The sequence below is a fragment of the Uloborus diversus genome, chromosome 5 (genome assembly GCF_026930045.1).
Source record: "Uloborus diversus isolate 005 chromosome 5, Udiv.v.3.1, whole genome shotgun sequence".
Taxonomy (NCBI): Eukaryota; Metazoa; Arthropoda; class Arachnida; order Araneae; family Uloboridae; genus Uloborus; species Uloborus diversus.
The window spans coordinates 86,555,499-86,577,306 of NC_072735.1; the positions used below are offsets into that span (position 1 = coordinate 86,555,499).

General features: G+C 35.5%; 1 protein-coding gene across 1 annotated transcript in view; it reads left to right on the forward strand.

The window, feature by feature from the left end:
• LOC129222095 (uncharacterized) overlaps window positions 1–21,808 on the forward strand; it is a 157,416-nt gene that overhangs the window by 32,562 nt on the left and 103,046 nt on the right. The window contains exons 3-6 of the mRNA XM_054856531.1: window positions 8,130–8,326; window positions 10,235–10,385; window positions 13,937–13,987; window positions 14,886–14,984. Of these exons, the coding sequence (XP_054712506.1) occupies window positions 8,130–8,326; window positions 10,235–10,385; window positions 13,937–13,987; window positions 14,886–14,984 (498 nt within the window). The remainder of the gene's footprint in view (window positions 1–8,129; window positions 8,327–10,234; window positions 10,386–13,936; window positions 13,988–14,885; window positions 14,985–21,808) is intronic.

Here is a 21,808-nt window from a genome sequence, read left to right on the forward strand (position 1 = left end):
CGCCTCCAGCTCCGTTACTTCCTATTCCGGGCTGAGTGCCCAGTGATGAGTGCTAAGACACACGAAACTGCAGTCCTCAGATGGAATAACTGAGCTGGCGGTGTATTTTACGTATTTCTGCCTTAGCCCTGGTTTAGGGCGGTTTGAATTCTACAGGGCGTCCGAAAACTCCTTGACACATTTTGAGCATTCATATAGAAAATTAACTAATTGTATGAATGAGCGGTTTGTGCCACAATGTTGCACATGTTTAAAAAAAATTTATGACATTGTAAAAAAAAGTAATTATATATAGGTTATTTAGGTTAACTGCTTTATCATCATTAGGGTTCGAAAATATGATATTTCCATATATATCGGATATTTTCAATCGGTGAAAACTAAAGTCTTTAAATGACGACGTTCGTGAGGTCATCACTGCAACAGGACGATGATAGCCGATTTATTTTGACTCAAACCATGGCGCCATCTAGTGGTGCTGACGCTTTCGGGCCTTGACAATTTATGACTTTTCTGTGTTAAACCGAAGAAACTATGATCTGCTCTGTGCATCCACCAATCAATGACAAGTTTCAAAGTTGATTTATTTTTCATTGGACATTGGCCACTTTGACCGCAAGAGGCGCTGAAAGGAACCAGGTGCATCCATCAATCAATGGCAACGTAGGCAACGTGGTGGAAAACAGGGGTTCTCTGTAGCGCCCTCTTTGTTGCCATGAGTTTCAGCGATTGTCACGTCCTATAAGAGCAAGTGTAATTTAGTGGAGCCATGCTGATTAACAATATGAACGTAGACGACATATGGTTTCAGTAGGACGGTGATATATGCCAGCAGAGGCGCCATGATGCACATTGGACATTCTGCATGAAAGATTTGATTGAAAATATGGTTATCTCTTGCAGAGTGGTCGTGAATTATTCACCAAGATCGTGCAATTTTTGACTTTCTCTAGTGAAGTTTTCTGAAATTACATTTCTATAGAAAAAAGCCACAATCGATCGATACCCTTAAAGCCAACATAACTCAGGTCATCACTCGAATTTAACTGACCTATGCAGCAGTGTCATTGAAAATTGGATCACTTTGATCAGTGCCACTGTGAGAAGCAGGGGCGGCAAATAGGGGGGTCGAGAGGGGGCGGTTGCACCCCCAAGTTTTTTGAGAGGAATGATAAAAAACGAGCAAATTCAGATTACATAAATCGCAAACCAATATTCAGGAAAAAAGAATCTTGCTGTTTCTCCGTAATGGTTGAAGAAACTCGACATATTTTCAGACATGAGCAAGTGTTTTCTATTTTTTTAAATAATTAGAAATTCATCAAGCTTTTACCGGCCTTTTCAGAACAGATAAAACTGATGAAGAATCATGGTTAATTTTAACTAAAGACGTAAACCTCATATCGGCTAAATATTTCACTTTTGTGTGCTCTGTGTAGCGACGGATGAGAGGTCCGTGCAGTGGTGTGGCCGCATGATTTTCACTAAATGCCTTGGTATTTTACATTCATTGTTACGCTCACATTTTAAGTGTGTCTATTAAATGAGTGTTTATCACTTTCTTCTTCTAGAAACACATTTCAACTGCTCAATGCATAGTATACTTCCATAGATACACCTTAAAAAATACATACTATTTTTGAAAAAAATATCTCACCATCAACAAATATCTTTTCTGTGGTTTCTTTAACAATGCAATCTCAGGGTAACACAATAGGGCCTTCAAGAGGAAACACGAGATTTTCTTTTAAACCTTAAAAACCGTTCTCGATAATTTCAAAGCAGTGATTTTGGAAAAAAATTTCTTTCAATAATGAAGAAGATAATGTCCTTTAACATGTCTTCATATGAATTTTTATAAGTGTTGTTTGTATTGCGGAGAGTTTTGGAACAATGCTTTACTCTATCGAAACATTTCCAATCATAACCTTAATTTTTGGACTGTTTTAAGTTTCAGTTTAAGCTACAATTGAGGCTATTAATAAATTTCAGGTGGATGTATGTTTCAACAAAGCGTGGACCTTTTCAAAAAAAAAAAAAAAAATCTTACTCCAGAATATTTTAAAAAGGTGCAAAGAATATTCAAATGAATTTAGACGAAGTGACTAAAATGCACATGATGATGTAAAATCAAACCTTGATTTAACATATTGTATAGAATAATAGATTCAGTTTCTAATGAAATTAACACAAGATTTGATGATAAATATTTTCCTCTATATTAGCTGGATTGAAAACAAAAAATAGTTTCAATTATGAGTAAAATTTATAGCATGAGGCGAGAAGAATTGTTTATAGACTAGCCTAGAATAGACTATTCAATGATGAAAAATGAAGATCATCACAATTTTTAAAGTTACCTGAGTGATTTTGAAGAGCAAGATGTGAAAGGTGTGTTTTCATATACGTAACTTTGTTACTATAATTATTTTTCAAATATTCCAATCAGTTCAGCTTGTAGAGAAATAATAATTTTCGTGTTTCAGGAGTTTAGAGAATTATTTTCAAAGCACAATGGGGGATAAAAAAACTTAGCTGAAAAAAGGGCATGACACTGGGCAAGGGCATTGCTGGATTAGTAACAAGATTTCCTGTTCTTCCGTATTTTAAAAATCAAGCATCAAAACTTTATTATAAGGTGAAAACTGTAGTACCAAAACACTTGGTATGATAACATATTCTAAATCAAAATACGAATTTTGTCATAAAAGTTTAAATTTTTTTGAACGCTTATCTTTATTAATTCTAAACCCATATCATGATACTTGCTGTTAGCCAATATGTGTTTTGGTTCCATACTGTGGTAATTCATATTTAAGAAACTCGACCCCCCAAATGAAATGCTGAATTGCCGCCCCTGGTGAGAAGCCGCGGTGGAAATTTCAATAACCTCCTATTCCATACATAGGGAATGCATGGGCTTCTTTATCTTTACTAATAATAAAGCTGAAAGTCTGGATCTCTGTCTGGATGTCTGTGACGTGCATAGCGCCTAGACTGTTCGACCGATTTTCATGTTTGGCACAAAATTAGTTTATAGCGTGGGGGTGTGCCGTAGAGGAAAGATACTTGGGGTGTGCACCTCGAAGCTATGATTTTCTTCTTTTTCTATTCCAATTTAACGGCCAAACAAATTATCATTCCGTGGATGAGCGCAAATTACCATTACGTGGTGGACGAGAAAATTATCATAACGTGGAACATAGGCGAGCAAATGAACGTAGCAAATTGGCGAGAAATTCACCATCCATTATTTGTAAATATACAAGCTAACCAAATGACCTCTTAATTTTCTATTACGGGCAAAGCCGTGCGGGTACCGCTAGTTATAAATAAAAAAAGAATTTCGTTAATACCTCACACATAACCTGTTTTATTCCATTTCAACGTCTACCCGTTCTTATCGAAAGACCCTTTACGAAAGGCTAATAAATAAGAGATTATAATAAACTATTTGGGAGTGTTTTTTTATTGCTTTTCGATTATAACACATTAGTCTTCGATATGTACATTACTCCTACCTCCTGGAAAGATTTGAACCGATGGACCTATTTCTTGCACCCTAACCCAAGCAAATTAATCGCTAATACTTAAGGTGTCGCTCTTCCAAATTTCTGCGTAATTCCGTCATGTGTAAATATATCGTCGATTTGCTTCATTTGTTCACTTAAAATATTTGAGTCTGGTTTATTTTTTGCTTAAATTGATTCTTAGTTCAATATTTGATGCAACATCTAGCTAAATCAGTTGCACAAAAAGAAAAAAAATCTTTTTTTTTTTGACACCTCCCTTTTATTAATTAGAACGAGAAAAGTAATTTACGCGCATCAGCCCTACCATGTGCACAAAGACGCTCCCATACCCTAGTTTACGGTCTGCTGAACTTCTGCTTGCAATTTTTTTGCAACATCTCCTTTCGAATATCTATGTGTATTCCATTGATCGGAACACCTAATAAAGTGTCATCGCTCCAATTCGGAATTCTACTACGAAGTCGTTAAAAGTAAGTTACTGAGTCCATGAAAAGGGAGAAAAAACCCTTCGGAGAGACCCGCTGTCGGCAATGACATTGAAAATAACTTTTACGGTGTGGAGCTAACAGATTTATGTCGCATCAAAAATTTCATTAAATAATTAACTAAAATTGGGATAGCCTCTCCCATAGTATTAAATCGAGTTAGCAGTATCTGAAATAACATCTCTTTGATTCTAAATAATCTTTGGTATCGAGAGCTCCATCACAATTTTTGTTTTTACCTCTATTCTATTGGCTATTCGCTCTCATATTTCTGTTTCAAAACGATCTTTTATAAAAGTAATTTTAAAAACTAGTTTTCAAGAAGTTTAATGCACGAGTACCTGTCTAAGGTGTTGTTAAGTTTAAAGTTAGATTGCTCATTTCAGGTTCATTGGTAAAGTATTCAATGAAACGTAAAAAGGTAATTTCCATTTCAAATTTGTATTACATCGATTGAAAAATATTATCCGATTTCAATTTATTTATTTGTTTTTTAACGCTTCCCAAGTGGCAATTTTTCTGCACTATAGCGACATAAAAATAACTGTAGAAAATCGTTGGTCGCACCATTGAGGGTGTAGGCTTACTCAAAATAACATTTAGAATTTGTCATGACCTCAGAGTCTGTGCTAAAAAAAGGATATACCTAAAATTCTAATTAACATACTAGAACCTCCAAACAAAGTTCTCTTTCGATAGGTACAAAAATTAAGAATATTAATTGTATTTTTAATTAATGTACAATTAATTATAGTTATATACTGTTTTATTTCAACTTAGTATTTTTTATTTGAATTTATGACCAACAAATAGCACCCATAGTCCTGCAAATCCCATAACAAAATCACATGGTACAGTTATATTGAACAAGATTTATTTCAGAAACAAATTTTATTGCTGTTTTTTCAGTGCTCAGTAATTTTCATAAGTATGCAATTTAATCTTTTTAAATGGTTTTAATGAAGAATGAATTGTAATAAATTGAAGTTCTTATAGTATATAATTATTTGTAGTTTCTTTCTTTCTTTATTTATTTTTTCATAAATAAAAAAAATATTTTAGAAAACCCACAAAAAATGGAAACTTTTAGAAGAATTAGAAAAGCAAAATTCTAGTATTAGCAGCAGTGAATTTGATGAAGACTCAAGTTGTGCGGATTCTTGAGAAAATGTAGATGATTCTGGCATAAATAGTGCAAAAGTAGAAATTGGTCAATTTAATATTTTAATAAGTTATATTGACCTTTAATCTTTTTTTTTTTCATGCTAAATACAAAAGAACATACGGTGGTTACAATAGTGGATAATATTTATAATTAAATTTGTTATAGAAGGGATTGTTTTCGCAATACGGACCAACGTACTCTGCGCTCGGGGCACGTTGGTCCGCTTCACAGAGTTCTGTTAAAAAGTTAATCTAAACATTAATCTGAACATTAAAAAAAAAAAAAAAATCTGGGATGATGAGAAATATTTAATGAAACTCATGGTGGAAAGTCAAATTGCTCATTTAATTTTTTAATGAGGTAAAAAAAAAAAGAAAGGTAGAAAAGCGGACCAACCTACTCCATCTCCTCAATTTTTATTTCAAAGCGTTGAAAATCAACAATTAAACTCAAGTTTTCAACAAAAATCAAACTTATTATTTGGGTTGTACACAAAGATTCACATTTCAATCCTACAGAGCTATTGTTAGAATTTAGGATTATCTGGGATCGGCACAGATTCATTGAACACGGCAGTAGCAATTACGAAAGAACAGTTAAGTCCTGGCCTTCAAAAAAAGAAATAATAAAATATTAAAAAAATTTATTTTATCGCCTCTAAATTGTAATCGCAGTCTTCATCGGCCACAAAGGAATCGAAACACAAAGAGAAAAAGAAAACATTCTGTAACCAGTTCCTTCCAATAAATTCGTCTGCCTAAAAAGTGTAACAGCACTTTTGAACATGACCCCAATTAGAAGGAGAAAAGAGGTAGAACTTTGAGTCGAGTGCACATCCTTCTAAAAATTGTTGCCACTTTGCTTTTTAAAGATTTTTTCTTAGATCTCTAAAGCACATTAAGTCTTCTATTTACGATTATTATTTCTTCCATTCCCAGAGGGGGACAGCCACGAATAAAAGGTAGAAACACAATTTAGAGAACACCAACTGCTGAAGGGTGTTCTGGAATTCGCTGTTTTATTTCTCTCTCTCTCTCTTTACCCTGAGGGTGTTTTGCTCATCCGAAAGCTTTGCATCATAAAATTGAAATCTCATGTCGCTCGTGTCTTATTTATTTTTAATATATTTTTTTTAAACTGGAACTGAGAGCACACGCGCTGACTTCAAAGTTAACAGCGAATTGGGTGTTTTGTAATGAGAATGAGTAATTTTCAGCGTTTGGAGAATGGTAAGGACAAAAATATAAATTCAGCTATTGCCTCTTCTAGAAGTCGTAATGAGCACTGCCCGATTAAGATATCAGCCTCGCCCCCCCCCCCTATTTCGGGTTCTCTGTGTAGTTAACCCTTACAATTTTAGCCAGTGGTGAAAACAGTTTTAGCTCTTGGTTGAAAAAAAAAAAAGTAGCGCATTTGGGTGCCCCTAAAAAGTGGGAACCTTGGCCATGGCATAGTCGGCCTATTCAGTAATCAGGCCCTGGTAGTAAGTGGAACTAATCCAGTGTCACGGGAACCGATATGCCAAGGATGGAAACTGCCATATCAAGGAAAAGGATACCTTTATTATCAACTTATTTCCACTAGTTCAACATAAGTGCTAATAACTGATCTTGCCATAGCTTGTCCAAGCGAGTTCCGGAAGCAACTTTGTTTGTGAATATTTATATCTTAGTTCAGATCTAGACTAAAAACAGCCGTGATTATAGAAAATAGAACTCTTTCTGATAAACAAAGATGCCATTCACAAAGAGTAACAAGAATTTTTCCCCCCTTTATTTTTCTTTTTCGAGATAAATAAATAGTTTTCACCATGTACATAGTTTACATGCACTCTTTTAAAATCGTTTTAAAAAAAATAAATTTCCTAAAAAAATTTTTAAATAATATATTGGGCTCCATTTCGTCAAGCCACGTCAAAACTATGAATGTGAAAACCGCCTTTTAAAATTTGGACTTTTCAAGTTGAGGATTGATCACTCTTCTGGATTACTTAAACATGACGTTCCTGTGCTTGTCTTTATGCATAGTGTATTTGACCAATGACGCCTCAAAAAAAAAAAAATCATTTAAGTGAAATCTGTTACATAGTCAGATTCAGGATTTTGACGTGGTTGCTAGTGACATAGAGGAGTTTCAAAAGGGAACATATATATATATATATATATATATATATATATATATATATATATATATATATATATATATATATATATATATATATATATATTCACTTTTTAGAAAAAATCATTTTATGACATTTTCTAAATCTTTCAGATGACCTTCATCAAATCACCAACTCTCAAGAAGTCCAAACAGAACAAATCCGTCCTCTGCACGGTTTTATTTTGAACAAAAGGGGGACACATCCTGAATGAATCTGTAGTACGAATACTTTTAGATTCAAAAGAACACATGTTCAAAAACCTCAAATTTTAATCCACTAGTTTTAGGTTCAAGTACTTCGATAAGAGAATATGAGAAGATGACATTTTAGGGTTTTGGTGAAATTGAAATTCTCGACATTTAGGTTTTCGTTCAAAAGGGAACATATCCAAAATAAAGATGGCGATATCTCCTTATTTTTTTTATACTAACATTTCTTACTCTGCGCCATGATTTGTTGTGCTTTTGTGCTCAATTCTGCACCCTGAAAAGATGATGAAAATATTTTGCTATTAACCTAATTCGTTTTTTTCACCTCCTGAACATTTCTGGAAAATGGATATGCTCCCTTTTGATAAATTAGTCCTCATATAACATTCATAAAACAGATGTGAAAAGAGAACTGGGGAAGGAAATGTACGCGATTAAAATGCAACATTTCTGTCCATTCAGTGGGAAATATGTTTATTTTGTCATAATTTTGTCGCTGGGAGATTAAAGTCTTCGAACAACGAATGATTTTGTCAAAAGAAATGTTCAAAATTCATGAAATTCGTTTCGCAGGGCGGCGGCATCCTGCGGCCCAAGTTCTTGTGCGCCGCCGACTACGCCTTCTACCTGCGCCGGCACCTATCCTGCGAGCGGCGGCGCAACGACCCGGCGGTCGGGGCGCCCGGCGACGAGACCCTCTCCGCCGGCATTCCCCGCCTTTCCTTCCTTTTGAGGAGGCTCGAAGAGGACATCCACACCACATACCTCAGGTACGACTTTTCTTTTTCCAATCCGGTGCCCGATCATGCCATAAGCGTACGTAGCGTAAGGGGGCATTCATTAATTACGTAAGGATGATTTAGGCAATTTTTGACCCCCCTCTGCCCCGCTATGTAAGGGTAAGTAAGATTTTTTAAACACCTCCCCCCATATTACGTAAGATTTTTGTTAATGAAACAATGAACCTTACATCGCTGGAATCGTTATTAAATTCGCTATTATAAAATTTAAAAAAAAGGTGTAAAGAAATATTTAGTAAAAGGAAATTAGACAGAATGTTTTTTCGACAAATATTTTTTGTATATATGATGTGGTACTAATTAAAAATAAGACATGATATATTCAGTGCGATTCTTTTATTTATTTTACACTATTCATTCTTTGAAAAACAAGTAAAAAACAGCTTATCCCAATACGTTTTTTACCTTCCAGAAGCAAATGAAATACGATCTCTGCCGAACCACTTGACCGCGCGATTTCTAATATAAAATATCGACTTGGAAAATATAACGTAAGAATGGGTCTGACCCCCCCCCCCCCCAAATAAAGGCGTACAGAGATTTTTCCAGCCCACCCACCCCCTCGGGACCCTTACGTAATTAATGAATGTCCCCTAACGCCGAAAAGGGGCCTCACTGGCTGAACGGTGGAAAGCGCCCGCTTTGACAGCTGCCTGCGCTTAGTATAGGAGGTTGTGGGTTCGATTCCACCCAGTGTCCTGGATGTTTCTTCCTCGCTTTGTCATGTAAATCTCGCTTGAGTTGTTTTGTGTGAAACGTTTGCGAATTCGAACATCAAAAAGAGACTGTTTCGATTTGCTTTCTCACTGTTTGAATTTGCACTAAAGAAGGTGTTTCGTGATTTTTTTATATCTTTTTAACACGTTTTGTTGTGATTAAAGACTTTTTTTGCTTATGTAGTCCCACTTTAATTCCCACTTAAATTATGATTCCAGGCTTAGAAAGCTAAAAATGTACAGTCTTGAGCAAAAAAGAGACCGAGGGGACATGATTCAGCTGTTTAAATTTATTAAAACGAAAGATGTTACTGGGCTAAAGTTTAGCACTGAAAACAGGACAAGGGGTCATTGTTTTAAGCTATTTAAATCGCAGGCTAACATGGATATTAGGAAAAATTATTATTTTAACAGGGTACTGGAACCTTGGAAGAGCTTACCGGAAGAGGTGGTAATGAGCAAAGGAGTAGACAGTTTTAAGAGGGCTATTGATCTTCACTGGGGATTGTAAATTGACTAGGACCAGTCTAGCTGGGCCCAGAGCCTGTTGCTGGTCGTCACTTTTGTATTTGTATTTGTAGTAAATTTGTTTGACTTTGTTCATGTAGGGGGCGATCAAGTGAGAGATGCCCAGGTCCTGGTAAATTTTCAATTTTCCTCAACCCCTCCCCCCCCCCTTCCTGACCCCTGTTTTGGTGTCCCTAAAATTGTGGTGCTCAGGTCCACGGACCTGCAGAACAGTGCATAAAGCAGGCTCCGCGTTCATGCATTTCTTTTACACATTTTTAACCATTGTTTTCAAAACAAATTCGAATCGTTTTCCCCATTGAACCATTTATTTCAAAAATCAGTTAAGCGCCAAGCTCAAAAATTCTGAAAAAGCATTTTTCACTTCCCATAAAAAATTTTCAATTAAGGATTACAACTTCTCAAACTGAAAAGAATGCACGTTCATGTATACATCTTCTTGTGAGAATTGATGTAATATTTACTGAACAGTTTAATATGATGATGTAATTTTTTTCTTAAAATTAGGAAACTTGGCGTTCGACAAGCCATTGAAATAAACGAATCAATTTTTTATATCTGTTTTAAATTTATTGACGTTGAAGTGCGTATTTGTGCCTTCACCTTACTTTCGCTTCTCTTTTTGTCGCTGCAGCTTCCTAGAGGAGTTTGTATCCGATCTGCACGACGGACTGGGCTGTCTGCTGAGTCTGCTGCGCACGTGCGGGGAGAGGCAGAAAGGAGCGGGACTCTTCACTTACGCCACCTGTGGCAGGGCGAGGAACTACGTCATCCATCGAGGGGCAGTGAGTTATGCGCCCTTGATTTCATTGAATATTCTCACATAAATAATAGCCGATGATCGCGTAACCCGCGTGTTTCAACAATGAAACTCGCGCCTTGGCATGATAATTTGACTAAGTGCTTTGATAATATTTAACATGCAGGGAAAGGCTTTATTGTGACAAGGCTGAACTCGATTCGGTAACTTAACTGTTTTACTGGTAAGACTGTCATTTCAGGGGAATAAAGGAACAAAAAAGCGGTCAACTATGAACGCTATCTACTGGAGTTTAGAGGAAATCCACTGGAGTTAGGGTTGAGATTTCAACTATCAAAACATCACCAAACAGGCAATGGCTTCGTTCAAATGTAGAAGAGTGAAAGTAATTTTCACCCGTCATACCTTGACGGGCGACTTTTTAGTTCACTTATATTCTTCAAAGGACCGTGTCTATAAAAACAATCGGTTTGAAAGATATTTGGAATATGATTCCGAAAACTAGGAGTATAGTATATAAAGACAGAGAGGTAGGGGAAAGGGACCGCATGTGAACAATTTTTTTCATTTCTTTATTTTTCGAAAAATGATCAATCTTTCAGAGCAAAAATGTCTCCATGTTTGAATTATCTCTTCTTTGTGTCATGGAATTTTTTGAGATTTTTTAAAAACATTATTTTTTGCTTTGTGGTATTTTTAAATTGCATTTTTTTTTTTCAGTCATCCAAATGTAGTTGGCTTAGATACGATAACATACTCTTTCCAACATTCATTCATGTAAGAAGCATTTTTAAAACGATTATTTTGGGCGATTCACTTTAATTTGCATTCATCTATGCCAAATGTTAGAAGCTTTCTACCTCATTTAGGGTAACGGCACCAGTAACAGAAGAGGGTCCAGTAACAGACAGTCGTAAGTTTGGATTTACATAATAAGAATTTTAGGTGGGTAAAACTAAGATTTAAAAATGCACGCCCAAGTTAAGGCTGTCTGGTTGTCTCATTTAGAATCGATTGGATTGCTTACCAATCACTCCTGCGTAAAATGGAACTCTGCGTTCGAGGAGGCGGGGCGAAGTGCTTTCTCGTGAAAAACGGACAATACCTGCGATAGCAGGTAGTCATGACTCTTGTAACTACCCAAACTCCCCACTCTCATCTTGCAAATGGACATATCAAGTGCTTCACATTTAGTGAAGGCAAGATGAGACATGACATTTGTACCAACTACCGAATTATTTAGGCTTCTTCAGATCATATTCCTGACAGTTATGAGCCTGTTTTAGAACAATTATTTTTCGGATTCGCCTCTTGTACTAAACTTTCATTGAGTAAGCCACTTTTTGGATTTTGTTTGAATTCGCCAAACATTGACGAATTAGTTACAACAAAAACCACAATAACAACATTCAGCACAATGTGCCGATTATTTAAATACTTTTTGTCAAGATCTGCAATGCGACTCTGACTATGCAAAATGAGATACCCCCCCCCCTCCCCCACTCTTTTTTTTTACTACGTGAAAAGAAATTTCCCACATGGGGTTCATATGAGTGAGCCCAATGATATTTTGGTTTTATGCCAAAAAATAAGTGGAAAAAAATTGCAAAACAAATTGCGAAGAGAGAGAAAAAAAAGATCTTTTTTTTATTGATGAGTTATAAAATATTTTAGGGGGGGGGGAATACCCCCATTAGTCTCTCAACTTGCTCCAAATGTTCATGCCTTTGAACTGTGCTTCTCTCTAGCCCCTCAGAAAAGTGTCAATGGCTAATATAATGCTCCCTATTCTTCTAAATAAAAGTAGTAGTTATTACACTGTCGAAAACTGGAAAAAAAAAAAAAAAAAAAAAAAAAAATTGGGGGCTGCAATTTCGAAAAAGTGGGACGTGATAAAAACGGTGATCATGTTTGGATTCATGGGATCAGTTTGCATAAGAATCAGCAAGAATTATATCAGAAGCATTTGAGAGGGTTTTTTTTTTCTTTTTGCCCCGCAGCAGTGTAATTATTGCGCTTTTTAAAAGAATTGAGTTTTGCTACTATTGTCCCCTACGAGCCATATGGCATGAAGCTTTACGTCAACACGTGAGGTGTGAGAAGCGAGCATTATCTTCCCTTAATATTTCGTGTGGAATACAAAGCAGATTATTATAAAGAAAAAGAAATATGGAATCGTTTGTTCTTCCGTGATGACCTAGTTGATCTTGGAAATACAGAAAGCGGCTGGATTGTTCGAAATTTTTAATCCTTCTTCGACTTCCGTAAGGCTTTGAACTTGACGCATATTTAGTTTCAATGCCATTGCTTGCATTTGATCTTTTACTGGATTTAAAGCAGCGTCTTTGGATGGTTGATGGAAGATTTTACAGCGCGAAGGATTGCGGAATATTAAGAAGGAGTCATCCCTCGCGGCTTTTGCGTAAGCGGGTTAATAGAGTTCAGTGCTATAATACGTGAGAAGTCCGAAGTTTTTCCTCAATTTAGGATTTACCTGAGGATAATAGATTCCCCTGCTCGATGGAGGGGGTCGAATTCCAACCAAAGATCCCATAAGAACAAGACCTTCTACACCATTTGGGGAAAGAACAAATCTACTTCATTTGGTGAATATTGCGGCTTATTTTGCACAAGTGAAATTTGATCTTAGGGCCATTCATTAATTACGTAAAGGTCTCAAGGGGGGGGGGGGTATCTCTCCACACCCTTACTTTGGGGGGGGGGGGGTTTCAAACCCATTCGTACTTAATATTTTCTAAGTCGATATTTTACGTTAGAAATCGCGCGGTCAAGTGGTTTGGCAGGGATCATATTTCATTTGCGTCTGGAAGGTAAAAAACGTATTAGGCTGAGTAGTTTTTTAATTGTTTTATAAAAAAAATAACAGTGTAAAGTACAATAAAAAGGTCATAGTATGTATGGCATGTTTTATATTTTATTAGGATTTTATCATATACAAAAAAAATTAAAAATAAATAAACATTTTGTCAAGTTTCCAACTTTTTAGTAAATATTTCTTTACACAAAAAGGATTAATTTTAGAATAGGGATTTTTATCACGATTCCAGTGATGTAAAATTAGTTATTTTATTATTTTGAAAAACGAAATGGAATCTTACGTAAGGATAGGGGGGAGGGGTTTGCAAAACCTTACATATCCTTACATTGGGGGAGGGGGTTTAAAAATTGCCAAAACCATCCTTATGTAATTAATGAAAGGCACCTAATCCACTAAAAAATTACCTACGTGTTTTACTACTTCGCTTTTGTAGATTCACCCTTTTAACAGACACTAAATTTTAAAAAACATAATTGAAGTTCAGAACTTTTAAGTTTACAAGGATCGATGTTTTTTGGTTAACGTAGGAGTACATCGGTGTTTCAATTTCGAACATCGATGTTTTGTCATCGATTTACATGTTTATTTTGAGATGTGTATTCGTTGATTGTAAGAAAATTTTGTAATGAACATATTTTAAGAATCCTGAACAGTTCCCACAAATCGATAGAATGTAAACAAAATGAGTAAGATATCTCATTTATCATATATCATATTTATTTCTCTTTTTTTTTCAGATCGATGAATTTTATTGTTTACTTTGTTTGAAAGCATGTACGAAAAGCTCGGTGAGTAAACTTTCTCATTTTTCTGATACATCTAATATACTGTCGTTAAAGTTCAATCAATCCCAAAATTGGTGCAAACTTTTTGAAAAATATCATTTTATTTTAAGTAATTAATAAAGGCACTGATTTTAATTAATTAAAATGCAATCATTTAAGGTGCAGCTTGAACCATGTGTATTAAAGTTACAACAGTTGCAAAGACTTTGCTGAAGGACCAGCGCTGCACTCAGCTGACTAAGTTTTAATAAAGAGGAGTTTTCTGCCGTCCCCCCCCCCCCCGCTTTTTTTTTTTTTTTTTGCTTTTGCCAGAAGAATGAGAAATGTCTCGACCTTAATGTCTGTACCTCGTTAGAGCCAGACTAAATTAAGTCCCATAATCGGTGCTTTACAGAAAAGAAGGAAAACGGTCGCTTGGTCCATTGAAAGTATTAACTCTCGCTCTTTTAAAACTAGTAAATTATTAGAAAGTTTTTTTTTTTAGGATTACGTTCAAATCCCTCCATGCGGAATAGAATTCTGCGTACAATGCACAAATAAACGGAAAATAGCAATTTTTGGATTTACGTTAGTCTGATGTGAGGTACAGATATATCAAGAGGTAGAAAAATAGGATGAAAAAAAGTGCTAAAAGAATCACAAAAATATGTAAATAAATAAATAAAAATAAATTTAGTTTTTTTTCTGATTAATTAATAAAAAATTAAGTTTCGAAATGCGCCGCGAGCTCTGTTAAAATTCATACGGGGAGGGGGGGGGACATGTAGGAAAATATCTTACACATAGACTGCAAATCGTGGGGAATTTCGAAAATTTCCCGTTCGTTAATCTTATTCTTGTATATGCATTACAAGCGTGAAAATGAGCAAGAATTAATTATTTTTTTCTTTCGTTCTTGCAGTTGGCAGTTTCCAAAATGTCGGAACACAAGACTGGACTGGCCAGCATCGCTTCTTGCATCACGAGCACGCACATGCGGTCCAGAATCGTGGCCATTGAGGTGGGTGCCCGCGAATAATATTTTCTCTTTTCTCGATTTGTCTCCATACTTACGGCAATTGCCTCATTATTGTATGCAGTTAACGAAGTTCGCAAAGGATTAAAATTTTCATACTTCAATGGTACTGTCTGACCACGGATTGTATGGAAAAGCAAACATCCGGTTTGCAGGCGGAAATGGACGCTTCTATAGGTGTTTAAGGATGTCAGCTTTTGCAGATCTATGCTAGCCTCTAAACGAAACAGTCTCATTCAAATGAGCATCAACACGAGCATCAAGAGTTTTTACTTTTCCCCCTCATTCATATAGACTCGTCTTAACTGGACGTTTGCCAATTCCATGCAATCCGTGGTTGGACAGTAGTCTTTTTTTTTTTTTTTTTTGGCTGTCACTGTCGGACAAAATAAGTTGCAAAAATAAGTTTGCAATTAAAGTGTTGTATAATTTCAGTTTCAGCATTAGAAAACAATTTCTGGAACTACAGTTGAAGCAAATCTAACCTCCTGGCATCGTTACAACGCTGTGATTAGGATCTACGCGCTCTTGAAAAATGAGTAATGAGCTACAAATGATAGTATACATTCATTTTTAATCTAATTTGACTGTGTGAAGGTTAATGAAATAACTAACAAATATGGCACAGTTTAAAAAATAAAAGATTTTCATATCATTTTAAGACTGTGGACTTCATCTTTTCAATCAAAAGCATTATAAACTTTGCCTTACTTTGGTTCTCCTAAAATGATGTTGTCCTGGTCCACGAACCTGCGGGACTGTGCGTTAAACACGACCTCCCCATTTTCTTAGCTGATGCAGTAGAGTTCTAAATAATCGGCATTCTTTAACCCGGCCGAATCCAGAAAACTCGGCCATATTCTAGTAGGGCGAAAAGCCCAGTGCGAAAAACCTGTTACTTGCGCATTCCTAATAGCGCGGCGTTTTCTCGAACTCGATCACTTCCAAGGGCGCTCATATGGGGGGGGGGGGGTGCAAGTGGGAGCTCAAGCCCCCCCCCCCCCTCCCTTTGAAATTAGAACTTCCTTGCTTTTAGTACTTTTTTCTTTGTAAAAACATTTTTTCTTCAGTAATTAATGAATAAATTTTTAAAAATGCCAAATTTTAATAACCCTAATATGTATTAAAATCGGTTTCTATGGGGAAATTATCCTACTAAACCATGGAGGAAATATCTGAGCCCCCCTCCCCCTTAAAAGTTTGCATATGGGCGCCCTTGATCACTTCTTGGCGCACATACAGACCAGTTTTTGGAACTCTGGTGTATTTTGCTGTGAACGATAAAAAAGATGACACACCCCATCGTCTATTTGAATCCCTCCCCCCACACGGCAAAAAGAAAGGATTGTATGAGGGCTGTTTTCATTCCAACCTCCGACAGACTACAAAAGAAAAGACGGTTGAATGTAAAACAATAATTTTATTACTGAAAATAACGTACAATAAAGATTACTTCTCTACATAATCACTTTGACGATGGAGAAGTTTATCATATTTGTGAACAAGCTTTGAAAAACCTTCTTCAGAAAATGGCACCGCAAATGATTTGAAGTGAGTTGTGACGGGTTTCTTTCAGCTTCAAATTATTTTGAAGTGTTGTCCCTCAAGCCACTTCTTGCATCAATAATTTACTTATGGTCAACCTTTAATTTTTCCTAACCACTTGGTCTTGAGAAGTCGCCTGTAGCGACATACTTGTTTTCTTGACTCGCTTCAACGTGCACATCACAGCTCGGCCAACCTCAAACTTTCGACATCGCTAACAACACCATCCTTCATAAAGCAGCCTCCATACACTCGACTCATTCTTTAATTTATTTCATCTGCAGTAATCTGTTCTTCCTGCAAAAAACAACAAGCACTTTGCAATTTACACTTGGCGGGAGTATAGCCGCTATATAGATAGGGTGACGCATTAGATTAAGTTTAGCCATTTTGGATCGGATTTTTCATTGTCGCACTGTTAGGTTTACTTCAGCAAAGTTTCGGATTTCGCCAAATTTGCCAAAAACAATAATTTATTTAATAAACAGTTCACTTGCCGCTAATAATTGCTCACAGTGAACAATCACCAATCGCGATAACTCGCCAGAAAGACAACCACTCAAACACGCACTCCGATCCAAAATGGCTAATCTATTAAGCTGATGCGTCGGCTCGTATATATTGAGGCCTTAGGCGGGAGAATAAAATCGTCCGCACATCACGTTCGCCACGTAAAGCGGACAGAGTAACGTTTTCCGAAAAGGGAGAAGCATTCATACATTGCGAACGCAAGAAAAGCACATGTCAGTACTCTCACCCAATAAAGAGAGCGCGCTCGTCTCGTGGAGACCAATGAAATGCGACTCCCAACTCTACGGACGTCAGATATCTAGCTTCTCGTCACGTTGACGGGTCCCGTACAATACGGTTTGCTGTCATGGCAACGCCGACCCGAAACTGGTTTTAAGGAGAAAAAAGCGGAGCTCACGCGCCGTACGGACTATGTCTGAACAGCAAGAAATTGAGCGTTGAACCACCTCCTACGCTACCACATCTGACATAGAAAGCCCTAAGGCTCCTATATATACGAGCCGACGCATCAGCTTTAGATTAGCCATTTTGGATCGGAGCGCGTGTTTAAGTGGTTGTCTTTTCTCGAGAGTTATCGCGTTTGGTGATTGTTCCCTGTGAGTAATTATTAGTTGCGCGTGAATTGTTTATTAAATAAAAGATTATTTTCGGCAAATTTGGCGAAATCCAAAACTTTGCTGTGGTAACCCAAGCAGTGCAACAATGAAAAATCCGATCCAAAATGGCTAAGCTTAAGCTGATGCGTCGGCCTACCTATATAGCGGCTCTAGGAAGCCCTATCGCTGGTTTCGTCACGTGACCGAAAGACGCTGACTCAGAGGAAATTTTCCCAATGAAAATCGATGTCTCTTAACCAAGGCTTCACTTGATACGCGTCTTATCAGGCTCAGTCATTTCAATAAAAGTTGTAGTATGAAACCAATCAATCAAACAAAAAACCTGGTCAGACTCCAGTGACATCTGGTGGATTTTGTAGCAACTTTTAACTATATAAACAACAGATAAGATTATTCTTAAAGAGAATAGTTATTCGAAATTGAGTTCAAAAGTATTTGAGTTAATTTAAAAGCGGTTTTTTTCTTCCTGAGGAAAAGTGTTAGAAAAGATATTTTAGGCAAAAAGTGAAAAAATATGAAACTTTGTTTTCAAGAAAAATTAAGTTTGGAAACAAAATCAGATGAATATAAGCTGAGGAAGACAAATCAATGTAAATTCCGTGCATGAAAAAATGTTGCGATTAATTATTCCAACTTTTCTCAATAAGCATTTTCAAAATTATTTGAGTAATGTAACTGCAAACCTTCAATAAATATAAATAGGAGTGAGCATTTATTGCAATTTATACATTGAATAACAATTTGAAACGAGCTTAAAAAGAAGTTTTCTGTTCGAAAACGTATGTGAATAAATGTTTTGGAAAACTGTTATTTTTTCTTTTTTTTTTGGGGGGGGGGGGGCGGGGCGGGGGGGTAATTTCTGCTTCCAATTAATAAAAAACATTGGAAATTTGGCTTTGAATGAAATAATGCGTAATATTATATAATTAAACATTACATCTTATGGACGAAACCATACTGTCTATTAAACGTATGAACAATGCTTAATAATTTGTATCAACAAAAAGTATTATTTTTTTCGATTTATTATGCAAAAATTAATTACATATGCTTCATCAAGCACAACTGATAAATATATTTATCAGTTAAAACAGAAAACAAATGAAAATAGCGATTATTACTCATAATTACTACTAACCCAGGCAACGCCGGATATTTTTGTTAGTTGATAAATATATTTATGGAAACATTCAAAGAGCTTTTAGTATTTTTTTTCTTATACTTTCAAGTTTAATTCAAAATTAGTTATTTCTTAAAAACATATTCTGAAAATGGTGAATAGCTCAATTTGATATCTTTAGTTTTTTTACAATAAGAACTATTAAAATGCACAAAAAAATGCATAGAGATACAATTTTTCTAAAGAAAAGTAAGTAGAAAACATATCAAATAAAAATTTTGCCATAAAACTGATCGTTAGTATCGATCATTATAAATTACAATTTATATCATAAAGGAGTACGTTGTATGTTAAAAAACAAGAAATTTAAATCATTTAAAAGTACATTGAAACAATAATGAATTCACCCGGAAAAACATGCCAATAAAAATTTCAAAAAAGGAAAACATGGTAGCTTTTCATTCAAAGATTTTTATAAACCTATACATTCCAGCCTTTAAAAAAAAAATAATAAAAATTCCTTCTTTTTTTTTTTTTTTCTTGAACAAAACTTTTGCTTGTTGAAAAAAAAATAAATAAAAATAATAATAACAGTTAAAAAATAAAAACAAGCCTGTTAAAAAGGTAAATGATATTCCAATGTTTACGCATTGTGAGGAAATTTAAAGGGGAGAAACTTCGCCACATAAATACATTATTGCACAAAAAAGCATGAAAAGTTCCACAAATTTTTAAATTATTTGTTAAAGATCAAATTTAAAAAAAAAAGCCATTAAGTAGCATAAAAAGTTACATTAAAATGAAAAAAAAAAAAAAAAAAAACTGTGACCCTCTTCCTCTAATCAACTCTAATTTGAATTCTGAAACTTTGAATTCAAATTATGTTTTTCGCAATCACGAGTTGCGACAAGACCCTACTCATTAGAGTTATTGTTTCTAGAAATGGCTCCCCCCCCCCCCAAGCATGTCCCTCCTCCTGGGTGGTTATGTGTGTATAGTTGTGTGTGTGTAGGCTTAAGTGCGTGCACGTAGGCCTGTGTATGTGTGTAAAGGCGCTCACGCGTTGGCGAGTGTGTATGAGCATGCGTGTGAAGGACATGGACGCCACCACCCAGCAGAAGTGGATTCCGGGGGACAGTGGTCAGGACGAGAACAGCCGTGCCGCCGCCGCGCCGGTGGGCGGTGGTGCTGCTGGTCCAAGCTGAAAAATAATCCCCAACGTCAAGGACTGTCAAATGAGAACAATAAGCAATCGTGACTGCTCAAAAAAAAAAAAAAAAAAAAAAAAAAAAAATGGAAAATTAAATTAAGCTATTTCGTAATCCGCCAAATCAAAACTAAACAGTATTAGGAAGCAACCATGTTACTGTATTCAGCCAAGGATCAATTAAAGTGTAAAATAATTCGCCAGATAAATGTATTAATTAATTAAAAAACAATAAAAGTTCCATCAAAGTATCAAAAGAACAAACATTGGCGACAGCAATTTTAGCAATAGAAAAAGTTTTCGCCAATTTCACATGTTCCGCGACTCGATAATTCCCCCATGATTTTAATGTGAATATTAAATGGCAAGAAATATAATGCTGTCAAATTTTGTGACGCCAAAGAATTACATACAGTGGCTCCCAAAAGTGTTCGTACACCTACGACTTTCAATGAAATAGGCCATTATTCATTGGTTAGAATTAATATTTCGGAATAGGTATTTTATTATAAGATCTATGATCTATTCTTAACAAAACTACATGAAAATTTTTAATAAAACATTAAAACATACTTTTTAAAAAATCTAAAACCAAAAATTGGCGGAAATTTTACCTCACAAAAGTCTTCGTACACTTTGAAAAAATGTCAAACAATTAGTAAACAATCGAACTTTTTACAAAGTTATTATTTAGTAGAATATCATGCAGTATCAACAACAGCATTTAAACGTATGGGAATAGATTTCATTGTTTTTTTCTTTTTTTTTTTTTGTGTAATTTCTGAGTAAGTGTTCAGACGCACTTCGAGTCTTACTGTTTCTAGTTCGCTTTTCGTTTCAATGGTGTATTTTCGCAATCCAGCTACTAGATATCTCCAAATATGTTCCATTAAGTTCAAATCTGGCGATTGAGAAGATATTTCTAAGCTTAAGGACAGTTTTTGAGGCACCAAAAGCAAACGCGTGCTTCTTGTTGTTATCTTGATAAAAAACAAAGTTGTTTCCGATTACCAAATTTTGAGCTAATAGTTTAAAATTGTTTTTTAAAATATTTTAATAAACATAATGATTCATTACTTCATCAAAAAATTCCAAATTTCCAAGTCCTGATGCTGCAATGCACCCTTACACTAGAACACCTTCACCGTCCTGATTAACTGATCCAACTAAGTTCCTAAGATTAAATACCTCATTTTTTCTTTTATGTACAATTATACAACAATTTAACCCAAAGTGTTAAATTTATTTTCATCTATAAGTAAGACGTTGTTCCAAAACGTTTTGAGCTTATTTATCATTAATATTACGACGGAAAGCGTGAGCTTACTGTTTTTCGCACGAACAAGAAAATTTCTGCGGGATGAGGTCCCATTTAATATAGCTAATCAGAGAACTTGGTGATCAATTTTAGGTGAAAATTAAACGTAAAATGTTTCATTCAATTCTGCAGAAACTTTTTCAGCATTCAAATGTGTATTTTTCATAATTCTTTTAACTGTAAACCTCCGAAAGTTTCAAAAACGTTTCTGAGTATTTCGGAATCCTCTTTCTGTAATGTCCAGAAACGTGTCTGAGTATTTCGGAATCCTCTTTCTGTAATGTCCGGAAACGTGTCTGAGTATTTCGGAATCCTCTTTCTGTAATTTTCAGAAACGTTTCTGAGTACTTTGGAATCCTCTTTCCGTAATTTCCAGAAATGTTTCTGAGTATTCTGTGCAGCTGTGGTTCATGAAAGTTTCGAAAACGTTTCCGAGTATTTCGGAATTCTCCAAACAATTTTCAAAAACGT